Below are 16,609 nucleotides of genomic sequence, written 5' to 3'. Positions count from 1 at the left end.
AGTGTGTCGATCCCTCAGAGGTGTGAGGTTGGGGAAGTTTCCCAGGAGTGCATGTTCCAGGTGATCTTCATTAGCACAGCATCCTGAGTACCTTTTGAGCGTGATGTGTAGGATGCCCATCCGACTCTCGTCATATGTTGGTTATGTGCAGTGCTCTCTTCCCAATAAAGCGTGCTCTTTCTCAAAAAACAAAAAAAAAATTATACTTTCAAATTCTTAATTTATATTTAGAGCATTAATTTGTTCAGGGCTTATAGAATCCCTTACACATTTTCGTCCCCGCCTCAAAAAGTTTTTTATTTAGACCCAGTCCAGAATGTATATGTAACTTGTTTCTATCACATACATAGACTAAAATAATGAAACAGAACAAAGACAAAAAAACTCAATACACCTATTTCAATTTCATTAGGAGTTTTCTCAGGACTCTCTGGAATCTGAATGTTGAAGCAGCTACATTGTTCTGTTTACCCATATTCTTATTCTATCAATAAGCAGTCTACTAGCTAGAAGTACTACACTTGTAGCTATTTGTACTAAACTTACCATTTTTAGTCTTCAAAAGAATTTATTACACTGTAGTCAAATAATATTGTAACATGATCCTCTGAACTTATGTAAATAATTGCTTTTATAAATATCTGTGGTTGCAAACTGACCCCAAGGGGAATCTTTTTTTTTTTTTTTTTTTTTACCAGGATGATGAACGTTTTATTAAAAATACAAGGGGAATCTTTGAAGCTCATCTGCTTCAAAGTCAGTTTGCTAAATATATAAATTGATATTACCTTAAGTGATTATACTAAGTAAATCCTAGATTTTACTAACAGCAAAATAAAATATTGACCTCACTAAAATGATGAGAGCAAGGAGAGGCTAAGACATCAAGAAAGAGGCTGGAAAATAAATATCTGTTACATGTCTTGGGCTTAAGGCAAAATATAGGATATAGGAAGAAGAAAGATGTATAAGTGCTTTTTCCTTCAGATCACTTGCAGTCTAAGTAGATTGAAAGAAAAGACAGAAAAATGAGGAGTGTTTAATAACAATGCAAGAGGTAAATATCAATTGACCACATTATATAATATGTCACATGCCAGTTCAGGATTGATTGCTAAGTAAATAGAATGTTATTGGTTATCCAGGTTCCTGATACATTTTTAGTGATGTGTTACTTCTGAGTTATCTGGGATTGGTGAATTTCATTTTGCTTTTAATGGAGATTTACTAGCCTGATCCAGTTTTACAGAATCTTAAGTCTGTGGGGTTGAGTTTAAGTCATTGTCTCTAAAACAGCAAAATCTATATTCTAAATTTGGTTATTGAAAAAATTAATTCATATTTATAGTATTTACTTTGTGTCAGGTACTATAGGAAGCATTTTACATTACTCATTTAATTTTTATAACAAACCTATAGGTAGAGTGTTACCCTCATTCTGCAGATGAGGAATCTGAGGCACAGAGAAGTTAAGGTTGTTACTAAAGGTAGTACAGAAAGTAGTAGTGACAGGATATAATCCCAGTTCTGTTAGACTCTAAGGCCCAAAAGTATTAAAGAAAATAAACATATAGAAAAGACCAGATTTGAGAATACAGCATTTATGGTTAAGTGGAAGGAGCACTCGGTTTTCAATAATATATTAGACATTTTTTAAATGATGAAAATTTTCTCTTTTCGCTCCCATGATAAATTTTGTGCCATTTTCTAGAAATTAGTTTAATTCCAATGAGGCTAAATCCTCTTTTATCAATATTATCAAACAGTAAAATCTGGTTTTCTTTCAGCAAGTGAAAAGGAACTTCCAGAACAAAGGTTATACTTGTAATGTTGTTATCATCTTTATCCAGAATGGTTGCTTTATTTCCAGCTGTTCAGGCAGCTATTTATAGTTTATTAGGGACTCCAGAGTATAAATGATTTGAAGATTAATAGATTCAAATTGTGTGTAAAAAGGATTCCTTTTGACATGCTTTTGGTAACATTAATAAAAACCATTTTGGAATCACGTTTTTTGTCTTTCTGATCCCTGACATAGAAGTATTCAGATATTTTTAAAGGCATAATGTTTATATTGCTGTTTACTTTTACAAGTATCACTTCAGAATTGGCAATAAATGGCAAAATTGCATATCCTAATACAGTTCTGGTATCAGCCTGAGTCTTGAAAATAAAACCTTGTACTTAAATATAAGCCCCCATTTAAATGGGCCATAATTCTTCACCTTTACATTTGGAACCACTTTTCATGTTGGTGATTATCATCCAAAGAATAAAGAGATTGATTTCCTATTTTAAGATTGAAATATATATATAATTTATACCATTATCGGGACTTCCCTGGTAGCGCAGTGGTTAAGAATCCGCCTGCCAATGTAGGGCACACAGGTTTGATCCCTGGTCCGGGAAGATCCCACATGCCGCAGAGCAACTAAGCCCGTGAGCCACAACTACTGAGCCCACACACCACAACTACTGAAGCCCGGGCGCCAGAGCCTGTGCTCTGCAACAAGTGAAGCCACTGCAATGAGAAGGCCGCGCACCACAATGAAGAATAGCCCCCGCTTGTGGCAACTACAGAAAGCCCGCACACAGCAACGAAGACCCAATGCAGTCAAAATGTGTGTGTGTGTGTATATATATATATATATACATACTATTATCTACATATAATATTATTGAACTATTATTTATGTATATATGATATATACATATATGTTATTTATTATAATAAATAAATTATTTATTTATTATAGAGAGATGGTGATTGCTTCATGTTTCTTTTTGTAGTTTATCATAGCAAAGCTGAAATTTTTGGAGAGCAAACATGGTATATCCAAGGATATTATGTGGTTTTATTTTAAGCTTTCAGTAGTGCTGTGTTTCATTCAGCCTGTAACAGTAAAAATAAATGAGTAATAGATGACTAGTATGTTTTGTCTGCTATAGTAATATCTTCTATCATTGAATCTGTCTAACCAGCCAGTTACTTTACTGTTGTCTGAAATAAAGATCATTGTGTTTTCTGACAATATAGGAATTTCTGTTCAGTTATAATATGTGTTGTCATTGAAGTAAAAATAATGAAATTGCAAGAAATTGATTTTAGCTGTACTCCTGAACTCCTCTCCCCAAAAGTGAAATCCAGATCATTTTAAAGTTCTTATAAAATAGCTGAAATTTCATTAAAATATTAAAACTCAGCCTTGATAGTTTTTAGTATAGGTACTTAGCCTCTAAATTTTGACCTGAAACATAAATGGTAGCGGTAGCATGTCTAGTCATTCATGTTGGTAACCAGCCTCCACGATGGCCCCCAGTGGTCCTCCCTCCTGATATTCACACCCTTAAGTAGTCCCCCCGACCCACATTTACCAGGGTTGGTCTGTGTGATTGCTAGAATACATTAGAAATGATGGTAAGTCACTTCTGAGATTAGGTTACAAGACAGTGGGACTTCCATCTTGATGTGTGTATGTATGTCTGTCTCTCACTCTCTCACATCACTTGCTCTGTTGGAAGCCAGTACGTGCAAGGAACCAAGGCCTAACCCAACAACTAAGCTTGGAAATGGATCCTGCAGCCCTAGTCGTGCCTTCAGATGGCTGCATCCGTGGCCAGCAGCTTGACTGCAACCTCATGAGACAGAGCCAGAAGCACCCAGCTCAGTCCTCAGCCCCTCCCAGATTCCTGACCCTCAGAAACTGTATGAGATAAAAAATGTTTACTAAGCATTTAAATTTGGGAGTAACTTGTTATGCAGGAATAGATAACCAATGCACACCTCCACTAAAGCTCTTCTTTCATTTGTCAAATCTTAATATCTATTTTTGGTTATTGTTATTATTTGTGCTGTTAAATGTGTAATACATACAATTCACCTGACTGAAGCATTAAGTTGGATGGAAAATACTATATTCCGTCTCCCATTTTCCAATCCAGTGTTTGGTATAATAAATACAGAATTCACTTTTCCCATATTCGGGTCCCATATTAGAATGTACTTAAAAGAATTGTTTTGTGACAAGGAGCCTTTTTTAGATTATTCCACAGATTCTTTTCATTTATGTGTGAAGCTACCAATTTTGTATAACTTGTAATTACTATGCAAGTGATTATGGAATTACTGTGAAATACTTCAAGAGAAAACAGACAGCTTAACAACTATTCTCAGAGAAGTCTGAGACCTCACCAAAGAAGCTCCTCATCCATTACTTGTAACTCTGTGATGCTTATTAATTCTACAGGATAATAACAGTGTGGGTTTTAAAAAGTCATATTTTTAAGGATTAGTTAACTATATACTCAAACCTGAGAGAGAGAGCTTCTTAGCGTCATCAAGATCATGAACTGTACTCCCAGCTCTGCTCTCCCATCCCACTTTCTCCATGGTGTTCTGAAAAGGAAAAGGTCATAAAAATACTCAGGTTCACTTTTTCCTTTTTGCCCTACTCAACCAATTTTAGTACCAATAATTGTTTCTTTTCCATAGCTAATCATACAGAAACAGTAATCATGAATAAAAGATGTGACAGAAAAGTGGAATTTCAACTTCTTAAAGAGTTTTTTTTTTCTCTTGCTTCCTTTGTCTCTGTTTTTCTAAACATGGATTTGCCTTAGGACATTAATAGCTACAGATACTTTCAGTGAATCCTGGGTTATCAGTCTCATGTTTTTATACCTGAACTTAAAGCAACAGATGTTCTTAATGAAAAGAAAACCTTGATGAGTCCCATGTTCTTTGACATTAATGCTCTTAAATATGTAACTAAAAATTAGCTTTTTTGTCTGTTCTTGCCATGATTCTTAAAAAACAATAATAAAAATAGCCAATTTTGGAATTGGTCTTGTCTTCCTCTATCCTAAATAGACAAGATTATTTTGAAATTTTACTGAAAATTTCCTTTTAATTTGGACCTGAAAAAAAATAGGATTCTGTCTTTCAAATCCCTCCCCGCCTCAATTCACATGCTCACATGTGCACACCCACACACACGCACACTTGTAATCAGGTTAGGAGTATGGTTATCAGTAACTTAAAGGAACAACTGAATTTCACACTTCAAATATTTCGTATGCAGATGTCACCCAAATACTCCAGTAATGTCATCACTTAAGGCAGTTGTAGTCCAGCCAGAAGTGAAACCGCCAGGGCTTCTAACTCTGCTTTGAACATCTGCCAACTGATACCAACACAAATTTGTAACACAAGGCTAATTCCTGAGTCTTGAGCTTGGACCGTCTCTAATGAAGAAGGAGGCATCAAATTTTCAGCACTGAAACATGTCAGAGAAACCCCATGTTTGCTTTATTTTCATGAGGGTTTTTGTTTTTTAAGCATGGTCACTGAATTGTGTATTTTTCTTTTCAAATGGGTTCCCATTTGTGGGTGGTGGTAGCTCCTGATGAAATAATTTTTAAAAATTGAGAAATAACAGTAGTTTTCATAACTAGATTTCATTTGAAAGCTTAAATTATATAGTACTTTGCTATGATTTTTGAGAAAGTTTCCTCAACCCTCTATTAACACTTCTTTTTTTTTTTTTTTTTGCAAAATGTCTCAGGAAACATTTAGATGTCTGTTCAGTAAAGTAATTGTTAATTTCACTCTGTTCACCTGCGCGTAATATATGATGCTTATATGAAATAGTACTTCAAGTCTTTCCTAGCAGATATAAGAGGGAAGCCTAAGAATCTCCTTTCACTCCCTTCCTGATCATTCGACCTGACTTGGCACCCAGGCCCAAAGCCATAGGCCAGACTCCAAGCACCAGCCCACATTCCCTGCTCAAGTTCCCTTTCATCCCCAAAGCTCACCAAGCCCTGAAGGGGACAGAAAGGAGGATGGGAGGATGGAAGACAGCTGAACAGAGGTTAGAAGAGGGGGGTGGAATTTGGCAGCAGGTAGAAGGACTTTGTCTGCACCTCTAGTAGTGAGTGCCTCCACCCTCTTGACCGGCCAACAATTGAGTGAAGTTCTATGCGGACAAATCACAAACAGTCCTCGATTACAATGTAAAAATATCTTTAGTGTCCTTTACTTATCTACAGCCACCTGGTTAGGTCTCTAAACATATAAACTCTTAAAGGTATTATGCTTACCGTATTTTAGAAATGCAAATGCCGTAACACAGAAAAGATAAGATATACCTGTTGGTAATAGAAGCATTCATAAGCTGAGGCAGTAAGTGTGGTGGTTAAGGTCACAGACTCTAGAGCCAAGCTGCCTGGGTTTAAATCCCAATTCTGACAGCTTGCTAGATGAGTAACCTGAAACAAGTCACTTGACCTCTCCGTAGTAATTTTCTCATCTGCAACATGGAGATGATAGCACTACCTTATAGGGTAGTAAAATTTAAATAACCTGAACCTAAACACTTAGATCAATGTCTGACTGGTACTTAGCTTTACATAAGTATTTGTTCCCATTAATATTGCTATGCCCCTTTTCTGATGTTGTTTCTATACTTAGATGACCCTGTCTGATTTGTAGTCAAAAGGTTACTTCATACTCACACCACTACCTTTGACGTCTAACTACTAGCAGATACCCTCCTCAGCAGTATTTGAAAGCAAAATGCTTATTTTCCCTTCTTCCCCAGGCCCAACACAGAGATACTTTCATTGAAGAACGCTATGGAAAATACAACATCAGTGATCCTTTAATGGCACTCCAGAGAGACTTTGAAACACTGAAGGAGAAGAACGATGGCGAGAAGCAGCCAGTCTGCACAAACCCGCTGTCGATCCTTAAGGTGGTGATGAAGCAGTGCAAGAACATGCAGGAGCGCATGCTGTCACAGCTGGCTGCCGCCGAGAGCAGGCACCGCAAGGTGGGTTCACCGCCAACGTGCGCCTGCAAACTCCTGAAATGCCCGACACTTTGTCAGCTGCCAGCTCTCATAGTAGTTTAACTGGGAGGTCTCACAGGTGTAAAAAAGCCCCTGAGCTTACCTGAGAGCCAGGAGATAGAAAATGCAGGTCATTCCAAATGTTAAATTTAGGCAGTGTGCCAGACGCATTATTTCAGATGGCATTTCTTCTTGATATATGACACTCCAAAACACTTGGTATGTTTTTTCAGCTCTTGGTCATCCAAACTCTGGCAACAAACTGGGGCTTGACCAAGCCTTGTAGCTGAACGGAGTGTTCTCTCTTTGCTTACTTAAGTGATAAATAGAAAGATTAACAGGTATTTGGGGAGTGCTATATCAGAGAGAGGGAGAGAGAGAATTAGAGAATTTACCTGACTATAAACATACAAGCCAATAGATTATTTTCATTTATTTCTGGTTTTGCGTTTCATTGCATTTTACTTCTCATGAAACCATAAACAGTCCCTAGGGTTGTTTACCTTAAAGCTGTTCTACCCTGTTAGGAAAGTGTGTGTGTGTATGTGTGTGTGTTTTTTCCTAGGTCTTACAGCCCCTGAGATAGGAAGGCAAACCTGTGCTTTCCTCTACCTCATCTCCTCGGAATTCTTCTAGTGCTTGTGATTTCATTCCCCGACTTATCATTTATGGCTCAGATTTGGCCTGGAAAAAAATGCTTGGCTAGAGTCTGCATTTTTAAGAACTATTGGTTTAGATTTATATCAACAAGGGGGGACATCAGTGCACTTAGTAGGAAGCATTTTATTCTGAAAAAATTGGGTTAGCAGCTGCAGTTTGATGGACCTTCGTTTACTTTTATGGTTACCTGCTTTAGAGAGCCATCTGCTTAAAATGCATCTGACAAAGTGCTTAAGGGCTTAGGTCTTGCCCATGATTTTTCTTTCCCTTCACAGAGTCCAAACAAAAGGCCAGAGTGGGAGTTCTTAACCACGAATGGGTCTCAGATATTCCATGATCCCCCAGAAAATATACAGAATGCCAAAAGTTTACGCATTTTGTAGAAAATGAGTTTTTTTCCCATATCCTTACTTGAATTCTCAGAGTTCTCCAAGACCCAGAAAAGTTTAACCTCTGGACTAGACTGAAGTAATCTGAAGACATTTATGCCCCAGTTTAAAAGGTGTCAATGAGTTTGAGGTAGTTGCCTAAATTTGGGGGCTTTTACGTAATATTATAAGAAAATCTTCACAACATCCTTGTTTGATAGGCAGGCCTGTTTTCTATTTCGTACATGAAGTAACTGCGTTGTACTGAAGGGCTGGCTGGCAGTCATGCCCATTGAAGGTGTAGTGTTGGGATAATTTATGGTTCTAGGTGATTGGGGAGAGGAAGAGTTAAAAAATTCAAAATTCCCTAACACTGTATTTCAATGTAAGATAGTATTAAATATTTTAAAACAGCTGCCTATCTGATCTTAAGTGTTTTATCAAAGTAGAACACTGGCTGTGTTAGACATCAAACTAGAGGCTTATAATTAGGGCGCATATGGTCCCAGTTTGCCTGAGAAAATTCCAGTTTAAGCCTGTTGCCTTGGCATAGTTGTTAACAATACCCGCTTTGGCTCTCAGACATGTTAGTGGTTTGAACAGTCAATTACGTGGTTACTCTGCTTATTATGAAAAATAGGGTTCCCTAGTCCACCCCTTCCCATTCTCTCTCCTCCTCAATATTAGAGACAACCACTTCTTTCTTTTAACTGTTTATTTTGGCAGCTAACTTCTATATTTCTAACTGATATACTGCTCTCTCTTGCTTCATCAATTTTAGACACTTATATTTACTTTCTTTTATTATAGATGTGGATTCCATTATCTTACACCCCACCTCCCTTCTCTCCACCCCTGCCATCTCCCCTAAACAGACATAATACCCTTTCCTCACTGTCATTCTCTGTCATATCTGTTATTACTATATCTGGAGCCTGTCACATTCTGTTTCTTCAGAGGATAAACATCTGGTATATTCCCGGGCAGTAGATGCCTGGCTGAGCATTCTGTGTACAGGAATCAGGTTGCGGGGACGAATAACTCTTCTGAAAATACAAACTTGGAGCCAGTGCCCTTGTCTTCTCGCCTACATCTCACCTGTCCGGTGCAGTATCTGCCATCTGCAGGTTCCATATGTCCTTGGGGTCCTGCAGCGCAAAGCAGCTTCCTCCCCCGTACCAAAGTAGTTACCACTCCTCCAGCCACTTTCTTTCTTCAGAATGTTATTAAAATTTCTTGTCTGCCAAAGTCTCTCTTTTTGACTTTGTGGGTTTTTATTCTTTTCATCCCATTTCTATCATTTTAGACGTCTCCGAAGGGAGAGGAGATGATCTACCACCTTTAGCCAAAAGCTGTTCTTTCTATTAAGTTGCAAAAGTTTTCTTTTTTTTTAACCAGAAGGAAGTACACCAAAATGTTTTCATTTTTTTATTTAAAAAGGAGTCCCAGAAAGTTTTCTCTCTCCATTCATAACAGTTGTTAGTGAGGAGAAACAGTAGGAAATGGCCATTGGGATGACAGTGCTCCGGCCTAGGGAGGTCTAGGCCAAGGCACCTCTGAAGCACGAGCAGAAGCTACAAAGGAATCCATAGCCATTGGAATATTATGCAGTTGTAGGCAGGATTATGTGGGGAAATGTCCCTTTAAATTTGTATTCTTAAAATTGGGCTTAATCCCTTGGCACAAGGATAAGTGGAATGGGGTAGGCAGGTTAATTAAAAAGCCTTGTGAAAAATCTCCACTTAAGATCTCAATAATTGAGCCTTTGCAAATGCAGGATAAAGTCAAGAGAGTCTTTTCACCTCTTATCTACTGTCCACGAAATGCATATATTAATTAAGCAAGGCACAGTTAGGATGTCACCTATTTGAAATGTTTCATTTTAGGCTTCACTCTCTGGTACCTCCAGTGATTTGAACATCAAGGGAGAGCCTCAGCTTTCAGCTTTCCATGGTCCTGCCTTGCTTCATCACCTACACCTGTCCCCTAGTCCCACCAAACTTTTATTAATTCTCTGAAACCTTCTCAGCCCCTACAGCTAATGAGTTGCTCTCTTCTATTTACATGCCACTTCGTGTTACCTCGGATAAGTGTGTACTGTATTGTTTCCTAGCACATCGCTTGCATCTCTTTCACCCTTCTAGACAGTGTGCTCCTTGATGGCCCTGACTGGGATTTACTTATTTATTTATCTATGGAATGATCTTGGGTGCTTAGAAAGACACTTAGTATTTAATTGTATTCTAAGTGTGACTCCTTGATAGTTGAAAATGATTTTTTTTTTAATTCCTTAAAGGTAATCCTAGACCTTGAGGAAGAAAGGCAAAGGCATGCACAGGACACAGCTGAAGGAGATGATGTCACCTACATGCTGGAGAAGGAGAGAGAGCGGCTGACTCAACAGGTAATTAAGGTGGAGGGGCTCAGAGCAGCATTTGCCTAGAGTAGCATTTCTTGAAGATTATTCTGCAGGGTGTAAATTGGTGTTGCTCAAAAAAAGGGGGCTTTGTGGTCAAATAAGTCTGGGAATTACTGGATTAAACAAAGTTAAAGAGGTTTCTAACTTCAGTTTGTTAGACCCTTTAGTATGCAGAAGCACGCTGTGAGTCTTCAAGAACAAGATAGGGTATTCTGTGTTTAGCAAATTTATGTTTTTCATAAAATCTTTTAACATAGATCATTCACTATGGGACTGTCGTTCCATAGAACACACTTTGGGGAACACTAACTTTGAACTCTCCAACTTTTTTTGACTTAGGACTCCTAGTAAGAAATACATTTTACATCACAACCCAGTATATATACACATATATACATATGCCTGAAACAAAAATCTCATGAAATCACACCTAACCCTTACTGCTTATAATACACATTGATATTTTCGCTTCTATTTCATTTTTTTTTATTTCTGATCACGGCTCACTGAATGGTTTTGCCATCCATGAATGAGTCTCAGAGTTTGAAAAACACTGACTAAAAGGGTTCCTTCAACCCTTTCCCTCTCACTCTGTGCCTTAAATAGGGTTGGGATGATGATTAAAGCAGATGGCATTTGTATAAGAAGAATGATTCAAATGCAACTACTTACGTTTGTTTGTTTTTAAGACCAGAAAGAATTATTACTGAAGCTTTAAAAGTTATCAGCAGCATTCATCACAAAATCTGGTTGATATGGCTTTCTGCTGTTTTGATTGGTTCTAATCCTCTGAACTTTCCATAACATAAAACACAATGATGATTCAGATTCCCACAATAACCCTGAGACAGTAAGAACTAGAAGTGCCTCCTAAATCATCAAAGAAAGATTAAGTCGTAGTGTGTACATTTTTATGGTAGGTGTTCTGATACTTAAATATTTGATGTAAGCACATGGCATACATGGTAATCCCATGTGCCAGAGAACAGCTAGCTTGATACACTCTACTTGATAAGAGTTTTTCAGTATCTCTTTGTTTCCTTACTCTAATCAAGATGTGTGGTGGCATTCTTTTGTAGTTGGAATTTGAAAAGTCCCAAGTGAAAAAGTTTGAAAAAGAGCAGAAGAAGCTCTCCAGTCAGCTGGAAGAGGAGCGCTCCCGCCACAAGCAGCTCTCCTCCATGCTGGTGCGCGAGTGCAAGAAGGCCACCAACAAGGCCGCCGAGGAAGGCCAGAAGGCGGGAGAGCTGAGCCTGAAACTAGAGAAGGAGAAGAGTCGGGTGAGCAAGCTGGAGGAAGAGCTGGCTGCTGAGAGGAAGCGGGGCTTGCAGACGGAAGCCCAGGTGGAGAAGCAGTTGTCTGAGTTTGACATTGAGAGGGAACAACTGAGAGCAAAGCTGAACCGAGAAGAGAACCGGACCAGAACTCTGAAAGAAGAGATGGAGAGTTTGAAGAAGATAGTGAAGGACCTAGAGGCTTTGCACCAGCAAAGTAGCCCCGGTGAGCAAGGGAAGAAACCAGTAACCCTGTCTAAAGGCACGGCAACTGAGCCGCCCGTGCTAGTGTCTGTATTTTGCCAAACGGAGAGTTTTCAGGCAGAAAGAACCCATGGGAGCAGCACGGCCAAGGTAACAGCCACAGGGCTGCCTGGTCCCACCACTCCTGCTTACTCTTATGCAAAAACCAATGGACATTTTGACCCAGAAATGCAAACTACCAAGGAGCTGATTACAGGCAGCAGTGTAGAAAACCAAGCGCCTCCACAAGAGAAGCCTGTGGGATTGGGCCAAGAGAAAGCAGTAGAGAATGGTGGGTGTCCTGTGGGAATAGAGACTCCAGTCCCAGCGCCTGGTCACCTCCCTTCCAGTGGGAGCTCACTGTCCCCCAGCAGCACTGCCTCTTCCTCTCTCACATCCTCTCCTTGCTCTTCACCAGTACTAACCAAGCGCTTATTGGGGTCATCAGCTAGCAGCCCTGGCTACCAGTCATCCTACCAAGTAGGGATCAACCAGCGGTTCCATGCAGCTCGGCACAAATTTCAGTCCCAAGCAGATCAGGACCAACAAGCTAGTGGTCTACAGAGCCCTCCATCCAGGGATTTATCCCCAACCCTCATAGACAACTCTGCCGCCAAGCAGCTGGCCCGAAACACAGTCACCCAGGTGCTCTCCAGATTCACTAGCCAACAAGGACCAATCAAGCCCGTGTCTCCCAACAGCTCTCCCTTTGGCACAGACTATCGAAATCTGGCCAACACTGCCAGCCCAAGAGGTGACAGCAGCCATTCACCTACTCCAGGGAAAGTGTCTAGTCCTCTGAGCCCCCTGTCTCCAGGGATCAAGTCCCCTACCATCCCCAGAGCTGAGAGAGGAAACCCTCCACCCATCCCACCCAAGAAACCTGGCCTCGCTCCTTCTCCGTCTGCTGCCACTCCACTGAGCAAACCTCATCCCCAGGCATCCTCTTTGACCACCACAGAAGACCTTGCCAGCAGCTGCTCTTCTAATGCTGTCGTAGCCAATGGCAAGGACATTGAGATACTTTTGCCTACCAGTAGCTAGTCCCTAGGAGGGAGTCTCCACATTTGACATTCCATCAGATTTCATCCAAGAGCTCAGAGTCAAGCCATTGAGTCAGATCATGTTATTTATTTTGATAGTAGCTGAAACTATCTGTATAATACATTCAGTGTATTTCACCTTTTTGTATTTTTTAGGTAGAAACTAAGTAGTTTGGATTTTTATGATCCACATCTTTGTGCTAAAGCTAGAAGGGCACCTCAGAGATGTCTAAGCTTTGCAGTCACCATCGTGTTATGATGGAGAAAGCTAATTGAGTACCAGGTGGTGATTTCCTGTCTATTTGGGGACTAGAGTCACTCAACACTCATTTTGAATTATGTGGAAGTGGCTCATGCAGACTTTTTATTCCAGATGAACATGTTTTAAAAGTGCCTGAAATTAGACTGCCATATGAATGTGATTCTGCAGCAGTAACACAAAATGGATCATTTAACTGCAAAAAATGAGACCCTCTGTGAATTCTGAATGTTAAAAACCAACACTGCTTTTCATCCTCTTTCACTGTTTTTTAATACAAGTTTTGTGTTCAGAAACAAGGCTGCATAAGTAGAATGGGAATCCTAAAGGTGGGTGTGAACTCGCCACAAAGCTGAGCGTTATAGAGCCCTTGAGAAACCCTCCTTAACATTAAGCAGTTGGGGTGCTGATTTTCTTGTACTTTTGAAAAATTACATCGCTCCCAGTTTCCTGCATAAGTTTTTGAATACAATGAAATCACATCTCCTTCAAAAATATCTTCAGGCATCTACTGTTGTGTAAGGAACTTCTGATTCCGATTGCTATTACTTGAATAGGAAATGGTTACTCATTCTGTATAAAAGTTTGCAACAGAATGAGATCTTTATTCTGTAATGAAAAAGCAATAACTTAAAGTTCACTGTCTTTGTAATATTATAAGTCAGAATTGTACAGGTTTTAGCAAATTGTTACACTTTTCTCCAAGCTGCCAGCACTCTGTGTCTATCTGTGGAACCAAATTAACTTTTGCCTAAATGGAAGTATACATATATCTGTATAGATAAACACCCCTTTACGTGTTTAACATACACACACTTAAACACATAAATATTAGTGTGATTATATCTTTGGAGTTTGCAATGTAGCATAAAGGACGAGTAGAAATGCATGTTAAGATTACCTACCAAAGCAACTAGATATAGCTGGGACCCAGTCAATCAAAGGAGGAATCTTGTCCACCAGGAGGGGAAAATTTCAAATGAAATCAGGTCTTCAGCATCATAAGAAGACAAGGCCAAACCAACCCAGTGTCAACAAAACTCAACTGGTCATATAAATGAGTGAAACAGGTCGGTCACTCAAGTGATGTATGACAGCTGGGAGCAGTGGGAGCTGTAGCAAACTGAAGTGCCCAAGCCCAGTTAAAAAAGGCACCCCCTGTTCAGTTTCAGCTGCTTGTTGCCATGCAAGAATGCTAAACCCGTGTTACCAGCTCCTAAAATTTTTATGAAATCCAAATTTTCATGAGAAACATTCTCATTTTTAAATATCAAGAACTGATCAAAATTTAAATACTGCTAGTTAAACACTTCTGCAGCTGGATTCAGCCCACAAGCTGCCAAGCTGCAGCCTCTTTCATTCTAGAAACTTCTGTCATTTCCATCACAGCAAGTTTGTGAGGACAGAAGCCTCCAGACTTTCCAGCCTGTTGGCTAGCACAGCCAACAAACTCCGCAGAGTATAATGACTATTCTCCTCTTCCAAACAGGACTGTCTGCAACCCAGCTCAGATATGGTGGGTACATGATTTTGTGTCCACAAGGATGAAGAGGCCTTGGTGTCCTCACGTACATTCTTCTAGCCAACATCTGTCCAGCAGCCACTGACCTGCTATGATTTAAATCTATTTCCTCTTAATCCAGCATGAGTTGATGGGGGAAAAGCAAGTGATGGAAATCAAGATAAATCACTATGGAATATATTGGTGTCTGCACAGCTTATGGTCTGACTAAAGACAATACATCCAAAAATTAAAATACTATTAATGCCCCAGCGTGTCTACCAAATGATAAAGGGGTTATCTTAAACTTCCCAGAGCAATCATGCATTAAGTTTTATTCCCGTGCATAGTCACATGAACTGGATGATAAAATAGCTGAACTTTCTAAGCAGAAGAGGGGGCTATGATCCCAGAGTGTTATTACCTCTTGCTTTAAATGGTAATCTTACAAATTGCATTGTGCTCTTCTTTTGTTTTGGCATAGATATATAGAGAGAGATACTATAAGGAAGTTTATTTCTTAGGAAGTGCACTGAATAATGTATTTCTTTTACAGTGTAATATGGGGGTGGGGAAATGCAAAAGAAATGTGTATTTTTGCTAGTTGTCTATCTTCTGAGATAAATAAGCACAATACTGCAATGGATCCAATAATCCAGCTAGGTATTATAGATAAGTATTTAAGTTTGCTGTAGATTGTGTGTGTGCTAAGTAAAAGTTCTGTGATTCACAATTTTGGTCTTAACCCATGTTGCAAAAGCTATGTTACTGGTCAACAGATTATAATGCTGTGCAATGCATAGCACAAGCATTAACTAGTCATTAACATTTGTAAAGCCAAATGTACCGTGCAGAAGTCTTCACCTGTTTTTATAGCAGACTACATTAAAACAAGTTAAATCCTACTGTCTGGGCAAAAGATAGTCTTGTTTGTATGAAATGAAGAATGTTGCACAACAGGGCCGATTTTGTTGGGGAAGGAGCAGATTGGTGAAGAGGGAGCACTCACTCCTGGCTTTAAAAAAACAAACGAAGTCAGTGACCCATCCAGGTTAGACCCCAGAAGGAGCTGGGACATTGGTTTTCCTTAGAATCTTAGAGCTGGGAGAAGTCTCCACAGTAACCCAGTCTGTAATTTTTAAACCATTTGGGGATTCTGGACCTTTTGAGAATCTAAAAACAGCTAGACTCTATCCCCAGAAAAATGTATACGCTTATGTGCGAAATTTGGTTGATGGCTTCACAGTGTCCAGAGACCCTGAAGCCATCCATGAATCGTGTTCTCTAAGAACGCCTGATCTTGTCCAGCCCTCGCATTTTACAAATGACTAACGCATCTCTTGTCTCCTAGTCCAGTGCTGTTGCTCCTACACTGTTAGCAAATGCCAGTGTAGCCAGACAAAAGCACTTGAAAATCCTTTGATGTACAAAAGACGTTCAAACAGTGTGGATGTTTGCATATCTAAGTTCCCAGCATTTAAGCCAATTAATGATCATTTCAACAAACACAGGGTATATCCATTTTTTCATAACAGCCTCACTTCAGCAATGCTGCCTTGTCAATTTGTGTGTGTGTGTGTGTAATTTATAAAGAGCGCTTCTGATGCTTAGCCCTTGAAACAACTTCAAATGTCTTGAGAAATGCTGCTTCAAAATATTTTGTGTTTTCATAATGCGTCAGAGGTAGGCAATGAGCATTGTTTGTTCCACGGGAGTAATTTTAATTTAATTGCTATAAAACTAGTTGAGAAAACTTGAGAGCCTGTCCAACCCATCTGCTCACGTACCAGTGGCCAGTTCATTGGTACAAGTAGAGGAGGAGAAAGGAGACCGGGGTAGTGATTCTCAAACTTTACTGTGCTTAAGGGAATCCTGCTAAAAATAAGGATGCCTGGGGATTGGGCCTAGGGGCCAGGTGATGCAGGTGATCTGAGGCTCACATTATGAGAAATGGTGCCTCATAGCCCACACCTGTTCTTTCACAAGAACTT

The 16,609-nt window shown here is 39.5% G+C and overlaps 2 protein-coding genes across 13 annotated transcripts in view; one reads left to right on the top strand and one right to left on the bottom strand.

The window, feature by feature from the left end:
• CTTNBP2NL (CTTNBP2 N-terminal like) overlaps positions 1-15,523 on the top strand; it is a 69,112-nt gene extending 53,589 nt beyond the window's left edge. For all 3 annotated transcript variants that reach the window (XM_082458716.1, XM_082458717.1, XM_082458718.1), the window contains 3 exons: positions 6,603-6,833; positions 10,176-10,283; positions 11,378-15,523. In XM_082458716.1, the coding sequence (XP_082314842.1) occupies positions 6,603-6,833; positions 10,176-10,283; positions 11,378-12,859 (1,821 nt within the window). In that variant the 3' untranslated portion in view covers positions 12,860-15,523. The remainder of the gene's footprint in view (positions 1-6,602; positions 6,834-10,175; positions 10,284-11,377) is intronic.
• The window catches only part of ST7L (suppression of tumorigenicity 7 like), a 153,761-nt gene continuing 137,164 nt past the window's right edge, over positions 13-16,609 (bottom strand). For 8 of the 10 annotated variants that reach the window (XM_082458587.1, XM_082458579.1, XM_082458573.1 and 5 more), the window contains one exon: positions 13-176. In XM_082458587.1, the coding sequence (XP_082314713.1) occupies positions 15-176 (162 nt within the window). In that variant the 3' untranslated portion in view covers positions 13-14. Of the gene's footprint in view, positions 181-4,311; positions 4,397-16,609 lie in introns of all 10 variants that reach the window. The other 2 variants (XM_082458572.1, XM_082458580.1) reach the window with 2 other exon arrangements.

The sequence above is a fragment of the Balaenoptera physalus genome (genome assembly GCF_965194825.1).
Source record: "Balaenoptera physalus genome assembly, chromosome: 1".
In the NCBI taxonomy this organism is placed as follows: domain Eukaryota; kingdom Metazoa; phylum Chordata; class Mammalia; order Artiodactyla; family Balaenopteridae; genus Balaenoptera; species Balaenoptera physalus.
Note: the sequence above shows the minus strand (reverse complement) of the source record. Positions and strands in the feature narration are given on the sequence as shown.